Source organism: Mytilus galloprovincialis, chromosome 6 (assembly GCF_965363235.1).
Source record: "Mytilus galloprovincialis chromosome 6, xbMytGall1.hap1.1, whole genome shotgun sequence".
Classification (NCBI taxonomy): Eukaryota; Metazoa; Mollusca; class Bivalvia; order Mytilida; family Mytilidae; genus Mytilus; species Mytilus galloprovincialis.
In genome coordinates this window covers 12,055,803-12,074,499 of record NC_134843.1, presented here as the reverse complement: position 1 = coordinate 12,074,499, position 18,697 = coordinate 12,055,803, and the positions used below count along the sequence as shown (strand labels likewise).

The 18,697-nt window shown below is 32.4% G+C and overlaps 2 protein-coding genes across 3 annotated transcripts in view; one reads left to right on the top strand and one right to left on the bottom strand.

Annotated features, from left to right (window-relative positions):
• The first annotated feature begins 1,842 nt into the window (after positions 1-1,842).
• On the top strand, positions 1,843-4,484 carry LOC143078952 (RING finger protein 151-like). The gene is made up of 2 exons (XM_076254028.1): positions 1,843-2,000; positions 2,910-4,484. Exon 2 carries the CDS (start codon positions 2,922-2,924, stop codon positions 3,774-3,776), a length of 855 nt encoding a protein of 284 aa, XP_076110143.1. The 5' UTR covers positions 1,843-2,000; positions 2,910-2,921; the 3' UTR covers positions 3,777-4,484.
• Positions 4,485-10,095: 5,611 nt separating this feature from the next.
• LOC143078947 (protein virilizer homolog) overlaps positions 10,096-18,697 on the bottom strand; it is a 50,213-nt gene continuing 41,611 nt past the window's right edge. For both annotated transcript variants that reach the window (XM_076254024.1, XM_076254025.1), the window contains exons 32-38: positions 16,554-16,833; positions 15,889-15,950; positions 15,216-15,439; positions 13,379-13,511; positions 13,044-13,149; positions 11,097-11,213; positions 10,096-10,256 (exon numbers count right to left, since the gene is read on the bottom strand). In XM_076254024.1, coding sequence (XP_076110139.1) covers positions 10,178-10,256; positions 11,097-11,213; positions 13,044-13,149; positions 13,379-13,511; positions 15,216-15,439; positions 15,889-15,950; positions 16,554-16,833 — 1,001 coding nt within the window. In that variant the 3' untranslated portion in view covers positions 10,096-10,177. The remainder of the gene's footprint in view (positions 10,257-11,096; positions 11,214-13,043; positions 13,150-13,378; positions 13,512-15,215; positions 15,440-15,888; positions 15,951-16,553; positions 16,834-18,697) is intronic.

The window sequence follows — 18,697 nt, the reverse complement described above, 5'->3', positions numbered from 1 at the left end:
AAGAAGAATGAAGATGGACTAGCATTATCCCTCAACTTTACATTTCAATCCACTCTGCCTGTTAAATGTCCTCTCAAATTTCAAATAGTTTATTTGTTATAGTAGTTGAATTAAGCTACATAGGATACAGTCGCATATGAGTTCTTATGAATTGAAATTAATAATATCACAAATGCAGTTAGGTAACTTTATAGCTAGACTGAAATCTATAATGAGAATCGGGTTAAGGACAAAACTTAACACCAAAAGAGACCATTACAATTGTCCCATTGTGACTTTTAATTTACATGTCACTGACTTGTATATTACAGATAGTCGCGCACCTGCACATAGAGTATATATATATAACTCGTCTAAACATCAACCCAACAATGTTAGATCTGTTAATTTGCTTTCGCAATTTTTTTTGTTCTTCCCTCGCCGGGATTCGAACCCATGCTACTGAGATATCGTGACACCAAATCGCCTGCACTGTAGCCGTCCCGCTAGACCACACGACCACCTGGGCTTCATAAAAATGAAGCTTTCGGTGGCCAGGTGTTACCTTTCCACGTCAGTTTTAATCTAGCGTCGTACTACAGTACATGATATATAAGGCATGAAGATGTTATTCTTACAGATCAGCTAAATTATCTATAGTAAAGGATCCTACACATTAATGTAAGATACAGTCACAGAAAACTATTATATTTATAAGTACGGCTGAGCCAGTGACAACTCTACAACAGATTTATCCATCGGACCACCAGCAGTGATGGTGATACATGGCTGTTTACATTATATATATCAATATAAACAAGTCTAAATTGAAAACTACGTTCAAACCTATGATTGCGTTGGATAAAAACCGCAATCATTTTATACGTGTGCATGTAAAACAAATTTCGTTGTAGAAGGGTCTAAATACAGCACAAACAACATTTTCCAAAAGACCCAAAAAGTGAAAAAGGATATTTAAACAAAACGCATTTGACTAACAGGTCGAACAACTGATGTTCTTTAGTCCTGCTGACTGCAGGATATATATATCTCAGACGTACTTATATATATAACAGATAAACTAAATAAAAGATTCAAAGTAAAAAAAAATAAACCAAATAATCTCTCTTCAATTTAGATATGCCAATTCTAATAAAATACTGCATACCCGAAATCTCATTGATCTACCCTAGTGGTTCCCATAAATGAACACATTTAAGAATAATGTATATGGTGTTTGTTGGACTTCGTACGTCCTTTTACTTTTTGTTTATTTGAGCTTCACGGATGATCTTTTGTAGACCCAACGCGCGTCTGGTATACACAAATATAAGCCTGGTAACTTTCGTGCGTTTTTTTTTTATAAAGAATATATATATATAAACCAACTGACGATTGGTGCATGTAAAAATCAATTATGAAACTATTTTGTACTTTTTTTCATAGTTTAACAATTTATCACAAGAATTCAAATTTCAACGCAAAAAATCTGTTCTTTAGAGCCATTTTACTACTGCATGCAATTTGAAAGTTTGGTTGGCCTGCTTGCTTGCTTTGGTTGTATAAATGTTTGCTCAAGAATCCAATAGAATTATACATGCTGAAGCCTCTATCTGTTGCATTGATTGCAATTGTAAAACTTAATAACAATGGCATGCTTGGGCAAACAGTTATACAAACATATACAAACAAAGCAAGCAAGCCAGCCAAAACTTTAAACTGGTGAATTAGGAAAATAGCTCTAATCGATTTCACATTTAAAAATTCGTTCGATATGACATGATATTAAAACTTGTAATATACGGCTCATCAGATTACAATTGTGCTTTAAAAAGAAAAGGGGTTGAATCCATCCGAAATGTCAAATATATCTAACAAGCGCTTAACAAAGTGTTATATCTAGATAAGCTCAATTACCCCATTGTTTGCCAAAACTTGGTACTTTAATAAGCATTTAAACAAGAGAATATAAACATTGTCGACCTGCTACACATCAGCTGTTTTGAAAGGGAAACTTTCAGGTAAGTACGCTAATTAAGTTTAAATGAAAAAATGTAAATTAAACGTTTTACATACAACATCAATTATTGATAGGTTTTACTTTACATATGTACAAGATACTATTGTGTTTTATTGTCAAGTTCGATGTTTTTTCCTCAGCAAACATTTAAGTTCTCTTTTGCTTTAACTTGTATCATCAGCTGAAAGATAATGGCTTAAAATTGTTTCAGTTTAATGTGATGTTATATCTATCGCTATATAGGATGAATTGATTGACAATTTAAAATAAGTCATAATTATGAGTTATTGTATACGACAATTGTTTAACATGCAGCATATGGGAATACTTCTACTTTCCATTGTCATTTCAGTTTCCAAAATAAAAAAACAAAACAAAACAGAAACAAGCAAAAACAAAGATTTTTTTTTTTTTATAAAAGTCAGCATTTGTTTCTGATTAGCTTAAACCAGTTACCGATAATTATTGTAGTATGGTTGATATAACTTATAGATATCAAAACATGTTATTAAAGGATATCAAACGCAATCGAATACATATAATAAAACCATCTGTCATTTTATATCTATGTCATTCTAAATTGAAATTGAAAACTACAAACCAAGTGGATTGAATTTTTTCTGATATTCAATCTAATTACTTAGCACAAATTTTACTGCCAAATGGAGCAAATATTTAAACTGCCTTTTAAATTAGATATTTGCATAAAATATTCGGTCATCTTTGATACGTACTTACAAAGTATGCTTACTTTTAGAACCTAAATTATTCCTTTGAACAAAGTCAAGTACAATGTATGTTATAAACAATATTTCCATTATAGCCTTTCTGACCAAACACTTACTATAGTTTGTATGCATGGTTTAAGTGTCACCACAACATATTCTTATTTGACCTAATTTCATTACAGACACATCACAACATGGGGTTTGATGTGGACAGATTTTTGGAGACTATAAATGAAGGATTGTTGTGTTGCATTTGTCGCGACGTACTAGAGGACCCAGTTCAGGCTCCGTGTGAGCACGCTTACTGCAGAGCCTGCATTGAAGGGTGGTTGGTTCACGAAACGATTTGTCCAGAAGACCGAAAACCTCTATCATCTTTAAGTCTGCGACCGCTTTTTAGATATATGAGGAATGACTTGAACCGACTTCAAATTCGGTGTGAATTCTATCGAAGCGGCTGTGACTATATTAGTGATCTGGAATTTATCCACGGCCACCAGCAGGAATGTCATTTCAAGCAAGTCGAATGCACCAACGTGAAGTGTTCTACTCTCGTACTGCGAAAAGATTTGCAAGACCATTTAAAGACATGCCAGTTTCATGCCATGGAATGTCCGAGTGGTTGTGGCTATTTGATGGTCACTCCAGAAGACACAACTCATAATTGTATAACTGAACTCAAGACGGCAATGGACGTACTAAGATCTGAAATTTCATGTAAATATGAGGAACAAAAAAGAGAAATGGAACTTCGATTAAATATGCAACGAAGTCACATGGTTCAGAAAGAAGCAACAATGCAATCGCAGATAGATGATATGAAATCAGAAATCTCCAAACTTTCACAAAAGTTGAAATTAATGATGGACCTGGAAATTCAAAGGAGACAAGATGTCGAAAAACTAGAACTTGAGAAAAAGGAATTAATGGAAGTGTTACGAGATACAAATAAGCGGGAAAATGAACCATCCTCGTCTGCTAGTTGTAATGCTAGTGTTTCACATTGTAAACGATGTTCACCCCTTCATGGGAAAGTAACAACAATATAATTGAAAGTGATGGCGAACGAGTTGTCCCATTGGCAATCATGCCATACATATTCTTATATCTATGAACACATTGTATAAATACTTGGTGTGAGTTGAATATACATGTATTATGTGAATTTGTGTCTTCCGATTTTGGATATGAATGTTATGCATTATTCATTTTAATATCTACTTCCAGTCCTCGTAGAGAGTTGTAATGTAAGAAGATGTAGCCGAAGAGAGTAAACGGTTTGTCTCACAGACATTATTCCGACTCCCTTCTTATATGATATTGAACTCTGATAATTCTTAATAATCTTTGAAATTTTCCCGTCACAAGGCAGTGTTATTTAGTTTTTTGTTAGAGTGGGAAAAAAAAACATACCATGAAAAAAAACCACCGTTGAATGTCAAGAATGAATGTAAAAGTATTATTTCTGACCGAACAAGTGAATTCTCAGTGTGGTTAGGTGTGTCAAAAATGGAAAATAATCTAAAATATTTGTGGTATTTAAAAATGAATTTATCATCTGACAGTAATCCCCTCTATATCCATACGGTTGGTGATAACGGTAGGATCTACTGACTAGTACAACGTTATCCCGTTTGTAAGTTAAATGAAATGACCTCATTTGACCTACAAACATACAATACCATATTGTATGTTAAAAGTCCAGAAATACTCTTTCATTGTATACTTTTTATGATGTAATAAATATTTTATCCATATATAGTTGTTTTACCTGCAATATACATTTAAACTAGGCCATATCTAGTAAAAGAATCAATAATTGAAGTTCTATATATGCTAACAAGCTAATTTAATTTCTACTTGTTAGTCAGATTCAAATGAAACAAATTATTTGTGTTTTAGAGTACCTTTTTGAAGTGGTTAAAATGCCAATAAAGTGCTCGTTCACAGAGTCATCTACCCTTGGTCAAGATCGTTTACAAGAGGGACTAGATGTCTTATCCATCTCTTTATATATTCATCTTTTACAGCGATCATATCAAGCTGTAATACACAGTTCTGTAACCTTTAAGACCACAATTGTCCAAATTAAAACTAATGTAATACGTTTTATGCCTCCTACAAACAAAGTAAAGGATAAACAGGAACTGGGTGTCCTTCTGTCTGGCACATCTTGGATTATTACTTTGTTCTTCTGTATCTCAATGATAACATGACCTTACTTTCTTCTACTACTAAGAAAAAACCTGATCATAATTATGTTTTTCTGTATATAAGGAACAATCTGACCCTTTCTATGTTCTTATGTTACTAAGGAATAATCTGACTGTTACTATGTTCTTCTGTTACTAAGAAATAATCTGACTTTACTATGTTCTTCTGTTACTATGGAACAACCTGATCAATAATATGTTCTGCCATTACTAAGGAACAACCTGATCATTATTGTATGCATGTTCTTTTGTAAATAAGGATCAACCTGATCATAGCTATGTTTTCTTCTGTAAAAAAAAACACCAATCTGATCATTACTAACTTATTCTGTTTCTAAGACACAACCTGATCATAACTAACTTCTCTTGTTACCAAGGAACAGTCTGATTGTTACCATAGTCTTTTGTTAACTTATAAAAGGAAACCTTATCTAGCATCTGTTCTTCTGTTCTCGATAAAGCACAACCTGATTTTGATTATGTCCAACAGTTACTCGAAAAAAAAACTTGATCGATTTCACGTTCTCCTCTTTCTAAGAAGTGACAACCTTGCAATCACTATCGATCTACTGCAACTAAGAAGGGAAACATTGTCATAATTATGTAAAAAAAGGAAGTTGTGGTATGATTGCCAATGAAACAACCCTCCACCAGAGACCAAATGACGTAGAGGTTGACAACAATTGATCACTGTATGGGTCTCAACAATGAGCGAAACCAATACTGTATACTAAGCTACTCAAGGCTCCGTAATGACAAATGTAAAACAATAAAAACTAGAAAACTAACGACCTAATGTATGTACAAAATAATAAACGAAGAACAAGTATGATAAACGGCAACCACTGAATTATAGGCTCTTAACTTGGGACAGGCACACTGAATTATAGGCTCTTAACTTGGAACAGGCACACTGAATTATAGGCTCTTAACTTGGAACAGGCACACTGAATTATAGGCTCTTAACTTGGGACAGGTACATACATGTCTTTTGTAGCTAAGAAAGGACACCATTATCTTAATTCTTTACTATATATTTTCCTGTAACTAAGATCAACCTAACCATTACCATGTTCTACTGTTACTAAGAAGGGACAACCTAATCATTACTATGCTCTTCTATTACTACGATAGAACAAACTAATCATTACTATGCTCTTATATTCCTATGAAGGAAAAACTTAATCATTACTATGCTCTTCTATTTCTATGATAGAACAACCTTATCATTACTATGCTCTTATATTCCTATGAAGGAACAACTTAATCATTACTATCCTTTTCTATTCCTATGAAAGAACAACCTAATCATTACTATGCTCTTATATTCCTATGATAGAACAACCTTATCATTACTATGCTCTTATATTCCTATGATAGAACAACCTTACCATTACTATGCTCTTCTATTACTATGGAGATACAACCTAATCATTACTATTCTCTTCTATTCCTATGAAGGAACAACCTAATCATTACTAATCTCTTCTCATCCTATAAATGATCAACCTTATCATTACTATGCTCTTATATTCCTATGATAGAACAACCTTATCATTACTATTCTCTTCTATTCCTATGAAGGAACAACCTAATCATTACTATGCTATTATATTCCTATGAAGGAACAACCTTATCATTACTATGCTCTTTTATTCCTATGAAGGAACAACCTAATCATTACTGTGCTCTTCTATTCTTGTGAAGGAACAACCTAATCATTTATTTACTATGCCCTTGTGTTCCTATGAAGAAACAACCTAATCACAACTATGCTCTTTTAATCCTATGAAGGAACAACCTAATCATTACTATGCTCTTCTATTCCTATGAAAGAACAACCTAATCATAACTAGGCTCTTATATTCTTGTGAAGGAACAACCAAAGCATTACTATGCTCTTCTAATCCTATGAAGGAACAACCTAATCATTACTATGCTCTTCTATTCCTATGAAGGAACAACCTAATCATTACTATGCTCTTCTATTCATACGAAGGAACAACATAATCATTTCTATGCTCTTCTATTACTATGAAGGAACAACATAATCATCACTATGCTATTCTGAGAGTTACAATTTCTGACAAAAATCAGCAAAGACCCATGGAAACAACATCTGATACACAAATTTAATAATACTTTTAGATATTTGGATGATATTGGATGACCACTGCCCTTTCCTCAATATTGATATCTATATCATTAATGGAAAGCTTTATACTAAAATATATGATAAAAGAGATGACTTTTCATTTCCTATCGTTAATTATCCATTTTTAGATGGTTACGTTCCCTTGTCACCATCTTACAGTGTTTATATATTAACTTGTATTCCTATGAAGGAACAACCTAATCATACTATACTCTTCCATTCCTATGAAGGAACAACCTAATAATTTCTATGTCTTTTAATAGTTATTTCTCACTAATAATACCCTTGGTCAGTGTTGTGGACCATGTTTTGCAGTAAATATGTGACTCAATTTTGCATGGGCAAATTGTAAACATGCCAATTAAAAAATCTTTTTTTTTAATATCTGTTGTACAGTATAACATAACCAGATGATGCTTGATGACATATACCAAGGAGCTAGGACTTATGTAGTATATATAAGAAGATGTGGTATGAGTGCCAACAAGACAACTCACAATCCAAGTCATAATTTGTAAAATTCAACCATTATAGGTAAAAGTACTGCCTTCAACACGGACAAGCTTTAGAGGCAAGTATAAAATATATCAACAACAAAAACTGAGAAATCAGTAACAATTAACAAAATAAGAGCCTGAAGAGGCTCCTGAAAGCCTAAGACACTCACCTGGAAGATTTTTTGTAGATCTTGCATCATTGATTATTTTGTTGTTTAATGTATATTAATGAATGTTCAAACCTGTCATTTAAAGGTTCTTACCATCATATTTTCTGTAAAAACTTTTAAAAAAATAGAGTGAAAAATCAACTTTCAAAGGCAATGACTCATATAAATGACCAATTGTTAAATTTGGACCTTAGACTTATTGATAGAAATTTTTTTACTGAATATTTTTGCATTTACAATTTCTCTTTATTTGTAATTTTTTTAAAGATAATAACCAAAACATGAGAATTTTCATAATATAAAACAGGGGCAATAACTCCAAATTGGGTAGTCAGATTTGTCTGCAAACCTTCTTACATGTAAATCTTGACCTGCTGGTCATTTTTACACGTCTTAAATTTGCTGTTCCTGTTTTAGTTTTTGAGATATAAGCCAACCAGATGCTCCACAGGGCGCAGCTTTATATGACTGCAGTGGCCGAACCCTGAACAGTTGGGGCAACTATGGACACAACATTCAAGCTGGATTCAGCTCTAAATTTGGATTGTGATTAAGTAGTTGACACATCATAGGTTTCTGACACAGAATGAATGTTGGTCTAATGAACTTAAATTATTTTTTTTGCTATTGAGCAATACACTATGCTGATGAATATTAATCCCCTCAAAACAAAATATTTGTAGAAAAATTCTTTTTAATTTCTGAAATCTGAAATGAGAAAAATTTTACACCCTTACCCCCCACCCCCTCCCACATTTTTTTTTCACCTTCCTTGTTTCCTTATTAAAAAATAATCTCAATTCAAATTTCTAATGGAGTTGGCAACAATAACTACTCATTTAAATACATCATAAAATATTAAAATATAAAATGACATACAGTCATGGTTAAAATTAATATTAATAAACAGTAACTTAAAAAATAAATTTACAGCTACACATCTCAAGGCAATCGTCATTTCTTAATGCATAATTTTCAAGCAGTGTAAGGGTGGTAATCAAGTAATGAAACATATATATAACAGTGTTCTTTAAAGTTTAATTAGATAACTCCCCTTCACTGCTTTTAAAGTTTCTAAATTGTCCTTTAACCAGAAAAACCCTTGTTTCCCCCTTTTTTGTCCTCAATAGCTGGATGATTTGAACCATATCCCCCTCCCCCCCAAAAAAAAAAATTATCATCCCTTTGTAGTATGGAAACTTGTGGTATAATTTTAGAGATTTATACACTTAAACACAAGTTATTGACTGAAAACTAAAAAAAATGCTTATTTTGGCCCCAAATTCCTACACATTTGGGACCATAACCCCGAAAATCAATCCAAACCTTCAACCTGTGGAATTAAACATTGCGGTACAATTTCAGAGCAATTGAAATGCTTATACACAAGTTGATGTCCTGAAAGCAGAAAAATGCTTGTTTTGGGCCCCTAATTCCAAAACGGTAGGGACCATCATCCCCAAAATCAATCCCAACCTTCATTCTTTGGTATTGAACCTTTTTATAAGATTTCATAGAGATCCATTCACTTAAACTAAAGTTAGTGTCCGGACACGCAGACAACGACATCATACCATTATATGAACGCAAAATTTTTTTGCAGTCTTATAAAAACTGCTTTGTAACCCCATTGTTCTATTTTTAGCAATGGCAACCATGTTTGGTGACTGATTGGAATTAAATACACAAATTTTATACCATAAGGATCTATCAACACAAATTTTGGTTGAAGTTTGTTCCGTAGATGCAGAGATCTTTGAATAAATTTACACTCATGAAGGATGCTGAAGGACACCAAGTGATGGCAATTACTTACATGGCCCAAGGATCAGGGCAAATTTGTCCATTGATTTTTTTCCTTCAACAATGTTATTGTCACAAAGTCCTTGAATCTGTTTTTAAAACTTCTAATGTCATAGACTTATATGTTTACTTTGAGTTTATGATAAAACCTTACCATATTTAATACATTCTATCATGATACAATTGCTTATAGACCAAAAACCACCATTTTACCATTTAATTATTCTTCATATTAAGAATATTCATAGCCAAAATAAAATTTTATCAAACATCAAGCTAGCATGTCTGTCAAATAATGATTATTTCATTTTGGTTCCAGTTGACAATTAAATATTTTTTACAAAAGCTTGTAAAATTGGTAATATTCATATAAAGCAAAATCTAGGCTCTGATGATGCTTTTATTAAAAAAATACCACCAAATAAATTTATTTAAGAAGATAATTCAGAAATCCAATTAGGATTCATAAATTCATTGATATTGGAAATGAAGGTGATCAAACTAATGAGAATGTCAATGACATGAAGATCTTTGAATGTACAATGTTTATTTCATAAAATCATATTTGATGAGTTCTGATCATGATCTAATTGTCTGTATGAACAATGCCTTTTATTTTGTGAATGATCGAACATGTCTTGATGGATTGTGTTCATCTCTTCTACCATAAAACTGAGAGGAATTGTTAAATCTGAAAGGAAACAGACAAATTAATATTTAGGTTATAAAAGCAATGAAAAGCTGCATTTATTCAATGAAACATAAACACAAAAAAATTATTGTACATGATCACTTCAAGTAAAGTTTAGGCTTGGGTTACAAAGAATGAAAGAAGAATGTGTCTGTTAAAGGGTGAATAACTCTTGAAAAGTAAATGTTCTAAATAACTTGCAACCCAAATGGAGAATGGTTAAAGATAACACTTAATGCCCCGATTGCCTACATCGTGGGCATAAATATATACAGAGCAGTTCAGCTTTGTTGTTGGGTTGCTCTATCATTGAAGTATACAACACATTAAGTTTATTCTTGAATATTAAATTCAAAGTAATCAACAATTATTTTTTTTTTAAATCAAAACAAATCATGATTCAAGGTACATGTACCAGTAGTCATAATTCTAATTTCCTTGAAATTAACTTTCTGATAAGTGACTAGAAATATCTATAAACAGAGAAAAAACAAATTTACTATCTTTTTTAAAGTTTGCATAAAGATTATCTGTGAAGAATGTATCTGGTATCTAAAAAAATATTAAAAGTGCATCTATCATTATCTGTTTCAAACCTACCTATCTGATATATCTATCAAGTTATACAGTGTAACCTGTCTAATTCGACACTTAAGAGTTTTCCAACTTCCTGCTTTAACCAACACATTTTTCTGGTGCCAAAATATGCCTATCCTTACAGAAAAAACCTGAGCATTCAGACAATCTGCTTAATCCTACATTTATATCTGGTCCCCCAGTGTGTCAGATTACACAGGTTACACTGTATAGTGTACCTGTTTGTATTTGTATAAACCTTACCTGTCTCCATCTGATTCTTTATTCTGCCAGTAGCTACCTCCCCCACCACCTCTCCCACCTCGAGGAGAAAATCGGAAATCTCTTCCTCTACGGTCATCAAAACTTGGTCGATTATTCCTATTAAATACATATACAATACAATATTTTATTGTTTTCCTAATCATAGAACTCGTTACAAGCAATCAAGTAAAAAACAAGACAATACAATTCAATAATGATTTTTTATAACAAACATTAATTGTTCAATAATAAAAGGGAGGAGTCAGTCCATACAAAGGAGGATAACTCCTTGTCTAGATCAGTAAACTTATTGTTAATAACACATTTTTTTACAACTTTTTGTCCAGATACAATATTTGTTTTTAGATCTTTTATAATCTTTTGCCCTTGTTTCAAATAAAGAATTAAGATAACCACTGACTACTGATATGAATCACCTCTGTTATCATTTAAAATTATCCAGACCAAATGATTATCTTTATGTAATGAAACTCATTAGAAATGTTATTAAGATTTGGTTCTCTACTATTATTATATATTGGCATGGAAAGAAAAAATGAGCTTCATCTTCAACTGAGTTGAGTGAGAAAAACTTTTTTTTATGACTCACTTGCTCAGGCTTTTTACTTCTATGGCAATTAAAACATTTCAGTATATGTAAGAGCTTGGGTTTAACATTCACTACATAGCAAAAATTTATTTTACATGAAAATATAGCTTGCTGTTTGGTGTGAGCCAACACTTAGTTTCGTATTGAAGGCCTTACATTGATCTATAATGGTTTACTCAAGTTGTTGACTCTTTGACCTACTGTGGATTCATTTATTTTCGTGGGTATCAATTTTCGTGGATAGAGAAAAAAAGACGTTTCGTGGTATACGTAAATTCGTGGATTGCTGATTACAACAACAAAAATTAGATACCTAATTCGTGGATTTCTTTTTGATTTAGGAGATCATATAACATCCTTGGTTCGATCAATAATAAAACAAAACAAAAAAGAAGGAATTGATTGAAAAAGTTTTGAATTGTCAAAATCCTCGCTTAATTGGTCATTCTAGGTTAAAGTGTTCATTGATAACTTCGATTACCATAATGGGCAGAGACAACTAATTATTTGTTTGTTTTACAATTTATAAATTCTTGTCTGAATTCTATAAGGCATTCAAAACTTTATGATTGAAAGCTAATTTCCCTAATCACGATATAATAAACAGTGATATAAGTATAAGGTGTGAAAATAAATGTTCCTGTCATAATAAACAATATTACCTACGGGCAATATCCCCGTACTTAATCCTATTGATTTTTAATCACAGGTAAACCAAACTATGACACGGTAATTAACAACTTGCAGTTATTTTCCATGAACAGTTTTAATCAATTTTAAAAAGTAAATTATCACTGATATTCGATATATTTATTATAGATTTAATCAAAATACTTGTATCTTCTTTCAATTAAAATCACGTGTTATGTTACAATGTTTATCGCTAGTCAACACTATACTAGAACTGCATAACATAACCGGAAATAAACATCCAACTCCATACACATTTCTCGGGATTATTCTTCGTTGAGTTCTTAAATTCGTGGTTCGCTGTGACCCACGAAACCCACGAAAATTGGTATACCACGAATAAAAATGAATCCACAGTATTCCTTGTTTGCATTCTAAATTCCATCTTTAGATAGAAGAATTAACTACATTTATGAATGATTTCTTATTAAGTTATAATGATATGGATAATGGATAAACAAATCCACTTAAGACCCACATTAGGCCAAAATGACAAATCCTCTTTATAATTCATCATGGATTGATTTGAGGAAATTTGACTTTGGTCCTTTTCCTCTTGGCTGGAAAATTTGAGAGTTGGTATTTTTGTATATTTTTTGACCACACAAATGCCTAAGAAAGTTTTTCTTTGTATGATTTATACATACCCTCTACTGAAAGGTCGTGTAAAATTAGTTTTCTGTCTGTTGTCATACTCTCTGCCACCACCACCACCACTGCTGCTGCTGCCGCCACCACTGTCTCCTTGAGTAACTGGAAAAAATAAATCATCATCAGTGTGAAATACAGTGGTAAATACAGATACAATCTGTTGTTTTAATCAGCATGCTTTAGGTTTTAGGGTGGGTTTTTTCTTTAAATCTATAAATCATAAAAAGTAAGAAACAAATGATTGATTACTGAAATTTAATTAAACTGAATGTCTATCTGTTTATATCTCTTACCATCAATAAGTTATGGCAAAAATTGATTTGCAGCTTACTGTATATATTATTAGATGAATCCCGACTTCTGATATTGCCAGGAGGTGTGAAGAAGCCTCCTCCTCTATTTCCTCTGTAGTTACCACGACCTCTATCAAAACCTCGACCTCTAAAACCACCTCTACCCATCTCCTGCAAAAATTTTAAAGAAATATCATTAAATTAATTAATTATCTCCCAGCTGAGTGATTTTTTTAAACAATACATCACTGCTCCATGTAAGATGCATAATACAAGGATATTCCAGTTTTATCAATGTAAACCAACTATAAGATTTTACGGTTGATAAATATTCTCTACTTTCAGGAGTAGATAAAAAGCACAAGTTTAAATAGTCACAAACTTTGAACTTCTCTTATGTGAAAACAATACACAAATTAAGTGAGAAAATAAACAATAAAGTAATCTAAGTGAAAATGGCTAATAAAATGCTCACTAAGGGCAGCCTGATGCGTCCACAGAGGTCGAACCCTGAACAGTTGGGGCAAATTTGGACACAATTTTCAAGCTTGATACTGTCTAAATTTGGATTGTGATCAAATTTTTGACATTATATAGATTACTGACACAAAATAATTGTGGTCAAAGATCTTACAATTCTTTAGCACAATTGTTTTCAATTCAAGATTTCTTCTTGAAACTTTTCAAGAAATTGAAACTTGAAAAATTTTGAAAAAAAATATGAATCCCTAAAAAAAATGGGGAAAAAATCCCCCCCCTTTTTTGGAAACCCACCTTGGAGCAATAACCCCAAATCTCAATCCCAGCCTTTCCTTTGTAGTATGGAACCTTGTAGTACAATTTCAGAGAGATCCATACACAAACACACAAGTTATTGACTGGAAACTAGAAAAATGCTTGTTTTGGCCCCTTTTTGGCCCTTAATTCCTAATTGTTGGCCCCATAACCCCCTTAAATGAATCATAACCTTCTACTTGTGGTATTAAACATTGTGGTACAATTTCAGAGCAATCAAAATACTTATACACAAGTTATTATCCTGAAACTAAAATGCTTGTTTTGGGCCCCTAATTTCTCTAATAACGGTTGGGACCATCATCCCCAAAATCAATCCCAACCTTCCTTTTGTGGTATTGAACCTTCTTAAAAAATTTCACAGAGATCCATTCGCTTAAACTTAAGTTATTGTCTGGACACCACTGTGTCTTCGGACGATGCAGAAGACGAAGACAACAACAACATCATACCATTATAGATCCCAAAAAATTCTGGTAAATGCTAAAAAAAAATGGTAAACAGAATCATTTTACTTGGGATGGTGCCTATCTGTTGTAACCATTAATTACATTCTACAAGAGAAATCCTGATATTTCGGTTATACTAGGACAATGTTATAACTATTAGCTTAAACTTAAGTTATTGTCTGGACACCGTTGTGTCATCGGACGATTTAGAAGACGAAGACAACAACAACATCATACCATTATACCATCCCAAAAAATTCTGATAAATGCTAAAATATGGAAAACAGTATCATTTTACTTGGGATGGTCCCTATCTGTTGTAACCATTTAATTACATTCTACATGAGAAATCCTGATATTTTGGTTATACTAGGACTATGTTATTACTATGTGAAACATTCTAAAACAAAACCAGTAAGAAATCAGGAGCTGATCCATGATGGCACGATATGCCTATCACTTTTTAAAGTTTTAGAACTCCTTAATGTCTCATCAGAAATTTATCAAAATAACTTGAGGGAGGTTATTCTAATAGATACAAACCAGTCAACAAAATTACATGAAAACTGTTCAAAGCATTCTACCAGAAAAATTCTTGTGACTTGGTTGAAAATAACTATATGATAATTACCTTGAAATCCATTCTACGATTGAAATCCTCTTGTCGTGGTTGACCAGGTTGAGGACCACCTCCGGCCCCACCTTCATAATTGCCACCTTTCTCCAATTTCATAAAATCGTCAACATGCATTGATGGTGGTCTACTAGTATTTGGTGGTCGACATCGGAAGTTATCAGATCTACCACTATTGTTCAGTAGGCCTCTGGTTATGCCACGTCCTCTCATCGGTGCCACTAAAAATATATACAGCTTTAAATAATGTCAATCTAATTTTTAAAATTGAAATGTGTAAAAAAATAATCTTGAATCATAGTTTTAAAAAAGCAAGAATATGGCATCATATTTGCATCTGTTAGTCTTATTGACCTAAAAATTTCAAATCTGTCTTGTACTGTAAATCAATTTTGTTTTTTATCTAACTATTTAGGAAATTTTAGGGAGCTGAATGACAGGGCAAATATATATACCGGTACTTGCTAATATTTGCAGAAATATGAAAGGCCAATATAACATCCAAGAAAGACTTATCTTTTTTACATCTAAAATTCGTAGAATTGAGGCGGATAGAAAGTATTTCCCAAAACGTTTTTGATATGACTTTTTTATAAGAGGAGTAATGCAGCGTATGACTATACATCACTGTTGAACATTAATCAGTAGTAGATAACAAGTTGATACTAACCAAAAGGTCTTTTTAGTCCTTTGCCTCTATACAGATTGATTTCTTGTGATTTTCTTCTATCTCTGCAAAAGATAAATTAAAGATGTTTATATTTACAACTTACATCTAGAGTTTTGAACTTCATGTCTTAGTGGATACTAAGGGAGTTAGTGGATACTTGTCTAATTGGCGATCATGCTACATCTCATTATATTAATTCTGAAGTATTGTATGGCTAGGACTAACGACTAAGTGAACAAAGCTAAATTACCTACTGTTTCAATAGTTTAAAAGTATAAATAAATGAGGTAAATCATTCAACACATCTACAAAGTGGAAAATAATTTGAAGGAAAATATTCATTACAAAATATCAAAATACAGAATGAGCTCTTTTGGTCAGTGTTACAGCCGATTGCATTGAGTGTGTAGGCAAAGGTAATATCTTTGGTTAGCTTCCTTGCTAGCTGAAGTCATTATTAGGTTATGTAAACTACTCTCCTTTAATAGTAGACAGATAACCAATCTATCTGTCTGTAGGACAAGGCTACTCCAAAAGGAGGGTAGTATACCTTACCTAATAATGACTTCACAGTTCACTAGCAATCAAGCTAACCAAAGATATTACCTTTGCCTACACACTCAATGCAATCGGCTGTAAATTACAAACATAGAAAACTTTCCTACCCATGTCTTAACCTCCTTGGTTTAGTTACTTCCTCATTTGATGACACAGTTGTCTTTTTCAGTTCTTCTTCCAAGTTATAATCAGGACAGTATTTACTGCAGATCTCCTCCATGTCCATTCTAATCAGGTCTGGTTCTACATCTGCCTCATCTGTGATAGGATTCGACAGCCAATAGGCCTCATTAAGTCGTTCATCCTCCATATTACTTATCTCATATACAGACCTCATCACAAATAAGTTAGATAATGACTCTGGTTCAATATTAGCAGGTTCTGGAACTGTTAATGAAAATTTTAATTAAATTGTCAGTCTAGAATTTTTGTTAAATGACTTGGCATGTACTATGTTATTTCATCAAAGATATTACTGCTAAAATTCAAAATAACAATTTTCCATGAAAGACGTTTTTTTCCAATAAATAATGAATGACACAATAAAATTATGGAAAAATAAAGATTGACCCGAGTGTTTGTTTTTGAGATACAAGCAATTGGTAGGATAGTAGTGTCTAATGCTAAGAACTCAACATTACAACGTTTTACTTTCAAGCTGCTAACCAAACATCTCTAATTTTTAGTATCGTGATTGACCAGCAAAGAGAGTACTAAAAAGAACAAAAGGATAGAATTATAAATAGAAATTACAGGAGTGGCATTTTGTTGAAACACAATCATGCAACAAAAGAAATGGGTCATTTCAAAATATTTTGTTTACAACATTATGACCCATTTCTGAAAGCATCCAATTTATGTGAAAAGAATATAAGGTCAAGGTCAGATAAACCCTGCCACATGTTATGTGCACCTAACATTATTATATACCTTTTTTATAAATATTGACATTGATCACTGAACTATGAAATTGGATCAAAACCAGATCAATCCTATCTGATGGATATGTATACTTTGTGAAGATTATGTATTACAAATATTGTTGGTCTACTACTCATTTTAATTGATTAATAAACTGTTATCACAGAGATATGTCTCACTTTTTTGTAATTTCAATAATGCAAATGATGAAATTAAAATATCAACACTTTAACATGCAAGTTTTGCAAATATTTAAAGTCAATGAACTATGACTTGAAATACATGGCTAAACAAACTCCATGGAAATGAGATGTGCCAATGCTAATACAATTGTATACCAAATACCATTGACTTGAGTAGTTCCCTTTAAACAAACCTAAACACAAACTAATACATGTAAACTAAGCAAAAGTTTCAAAGTCAATAGACCATAACTGAGGGGGCGTGGTCAAATAATCTCCATGGTTATGAGATATGCTGATGCTTATTCAACTGAATTCCAAATATCATTGGTGGTTATCCATAAACCAACCTAATCACAAACTAATAAATGAAAACTAAGTAAAAGTTTCAAAGTCAATAGATCTTGACTGAGGGGGCAGAGCCAACAAATCTCCATGGAAATGAGTTATGCCAATGTTTATACAACTACATACCAATTATCATAAACTTACCACTAGTGGTTCCCCATAAACTGACATAATCACAAACTATTACATGAAAACTAAGCAAAAATTTCAAAGTCAATAGACCATGACTTAGGGGCAGGGCCAAATAATCTCCATGGAAATGAGATATGCCAATACTTATACAACTGCATACCAATTATCATTAACTTACCACTAGTGGTTATCCATAAACCAACCTAATCACAAACTAATACATGATAACTAAGCAAAATTTTCAAAGTCAATAGACCATTACTGAGGGGGCGGTGCCAACAAATCTCCATGGTAATGAGATGTGCCAATGCTAATACAACTTCATATCTAACACCTTTGAGCTACCACTAGTGGTTCACCATAAACTAGACCTAATCACAAACTAATATATTGTTGACACCGCTGCCGCCATCAACAGCATACCTATTTCTTGCTTTTTGACTCCGTCAAGCAAGACAAAAAATGATAGTTTTATAAGCAGTGACTCAACCATGAAAATGACTCCAAAGACATCAGATGAAAACATAAGACCATAATACATTATGAAATATATACATAGATAGTAGTATTCTTTTGTTCCAGGCATAGTTATATTTAGGCACAAAAGTGTCCAATATAGCAAACACCTTTTTTCTTTCATTCTTTCTGTATATTTCTTTCCATTCAGA

Coding starts and splice junctions, on each gene's coding strand:
- LOC143078952 (XM_076254028.1), top strand. CDS start 2,922: ATGGGGTTTGATGTGGACAGATTTTTGGAGACTATAAATGAAGGATTG.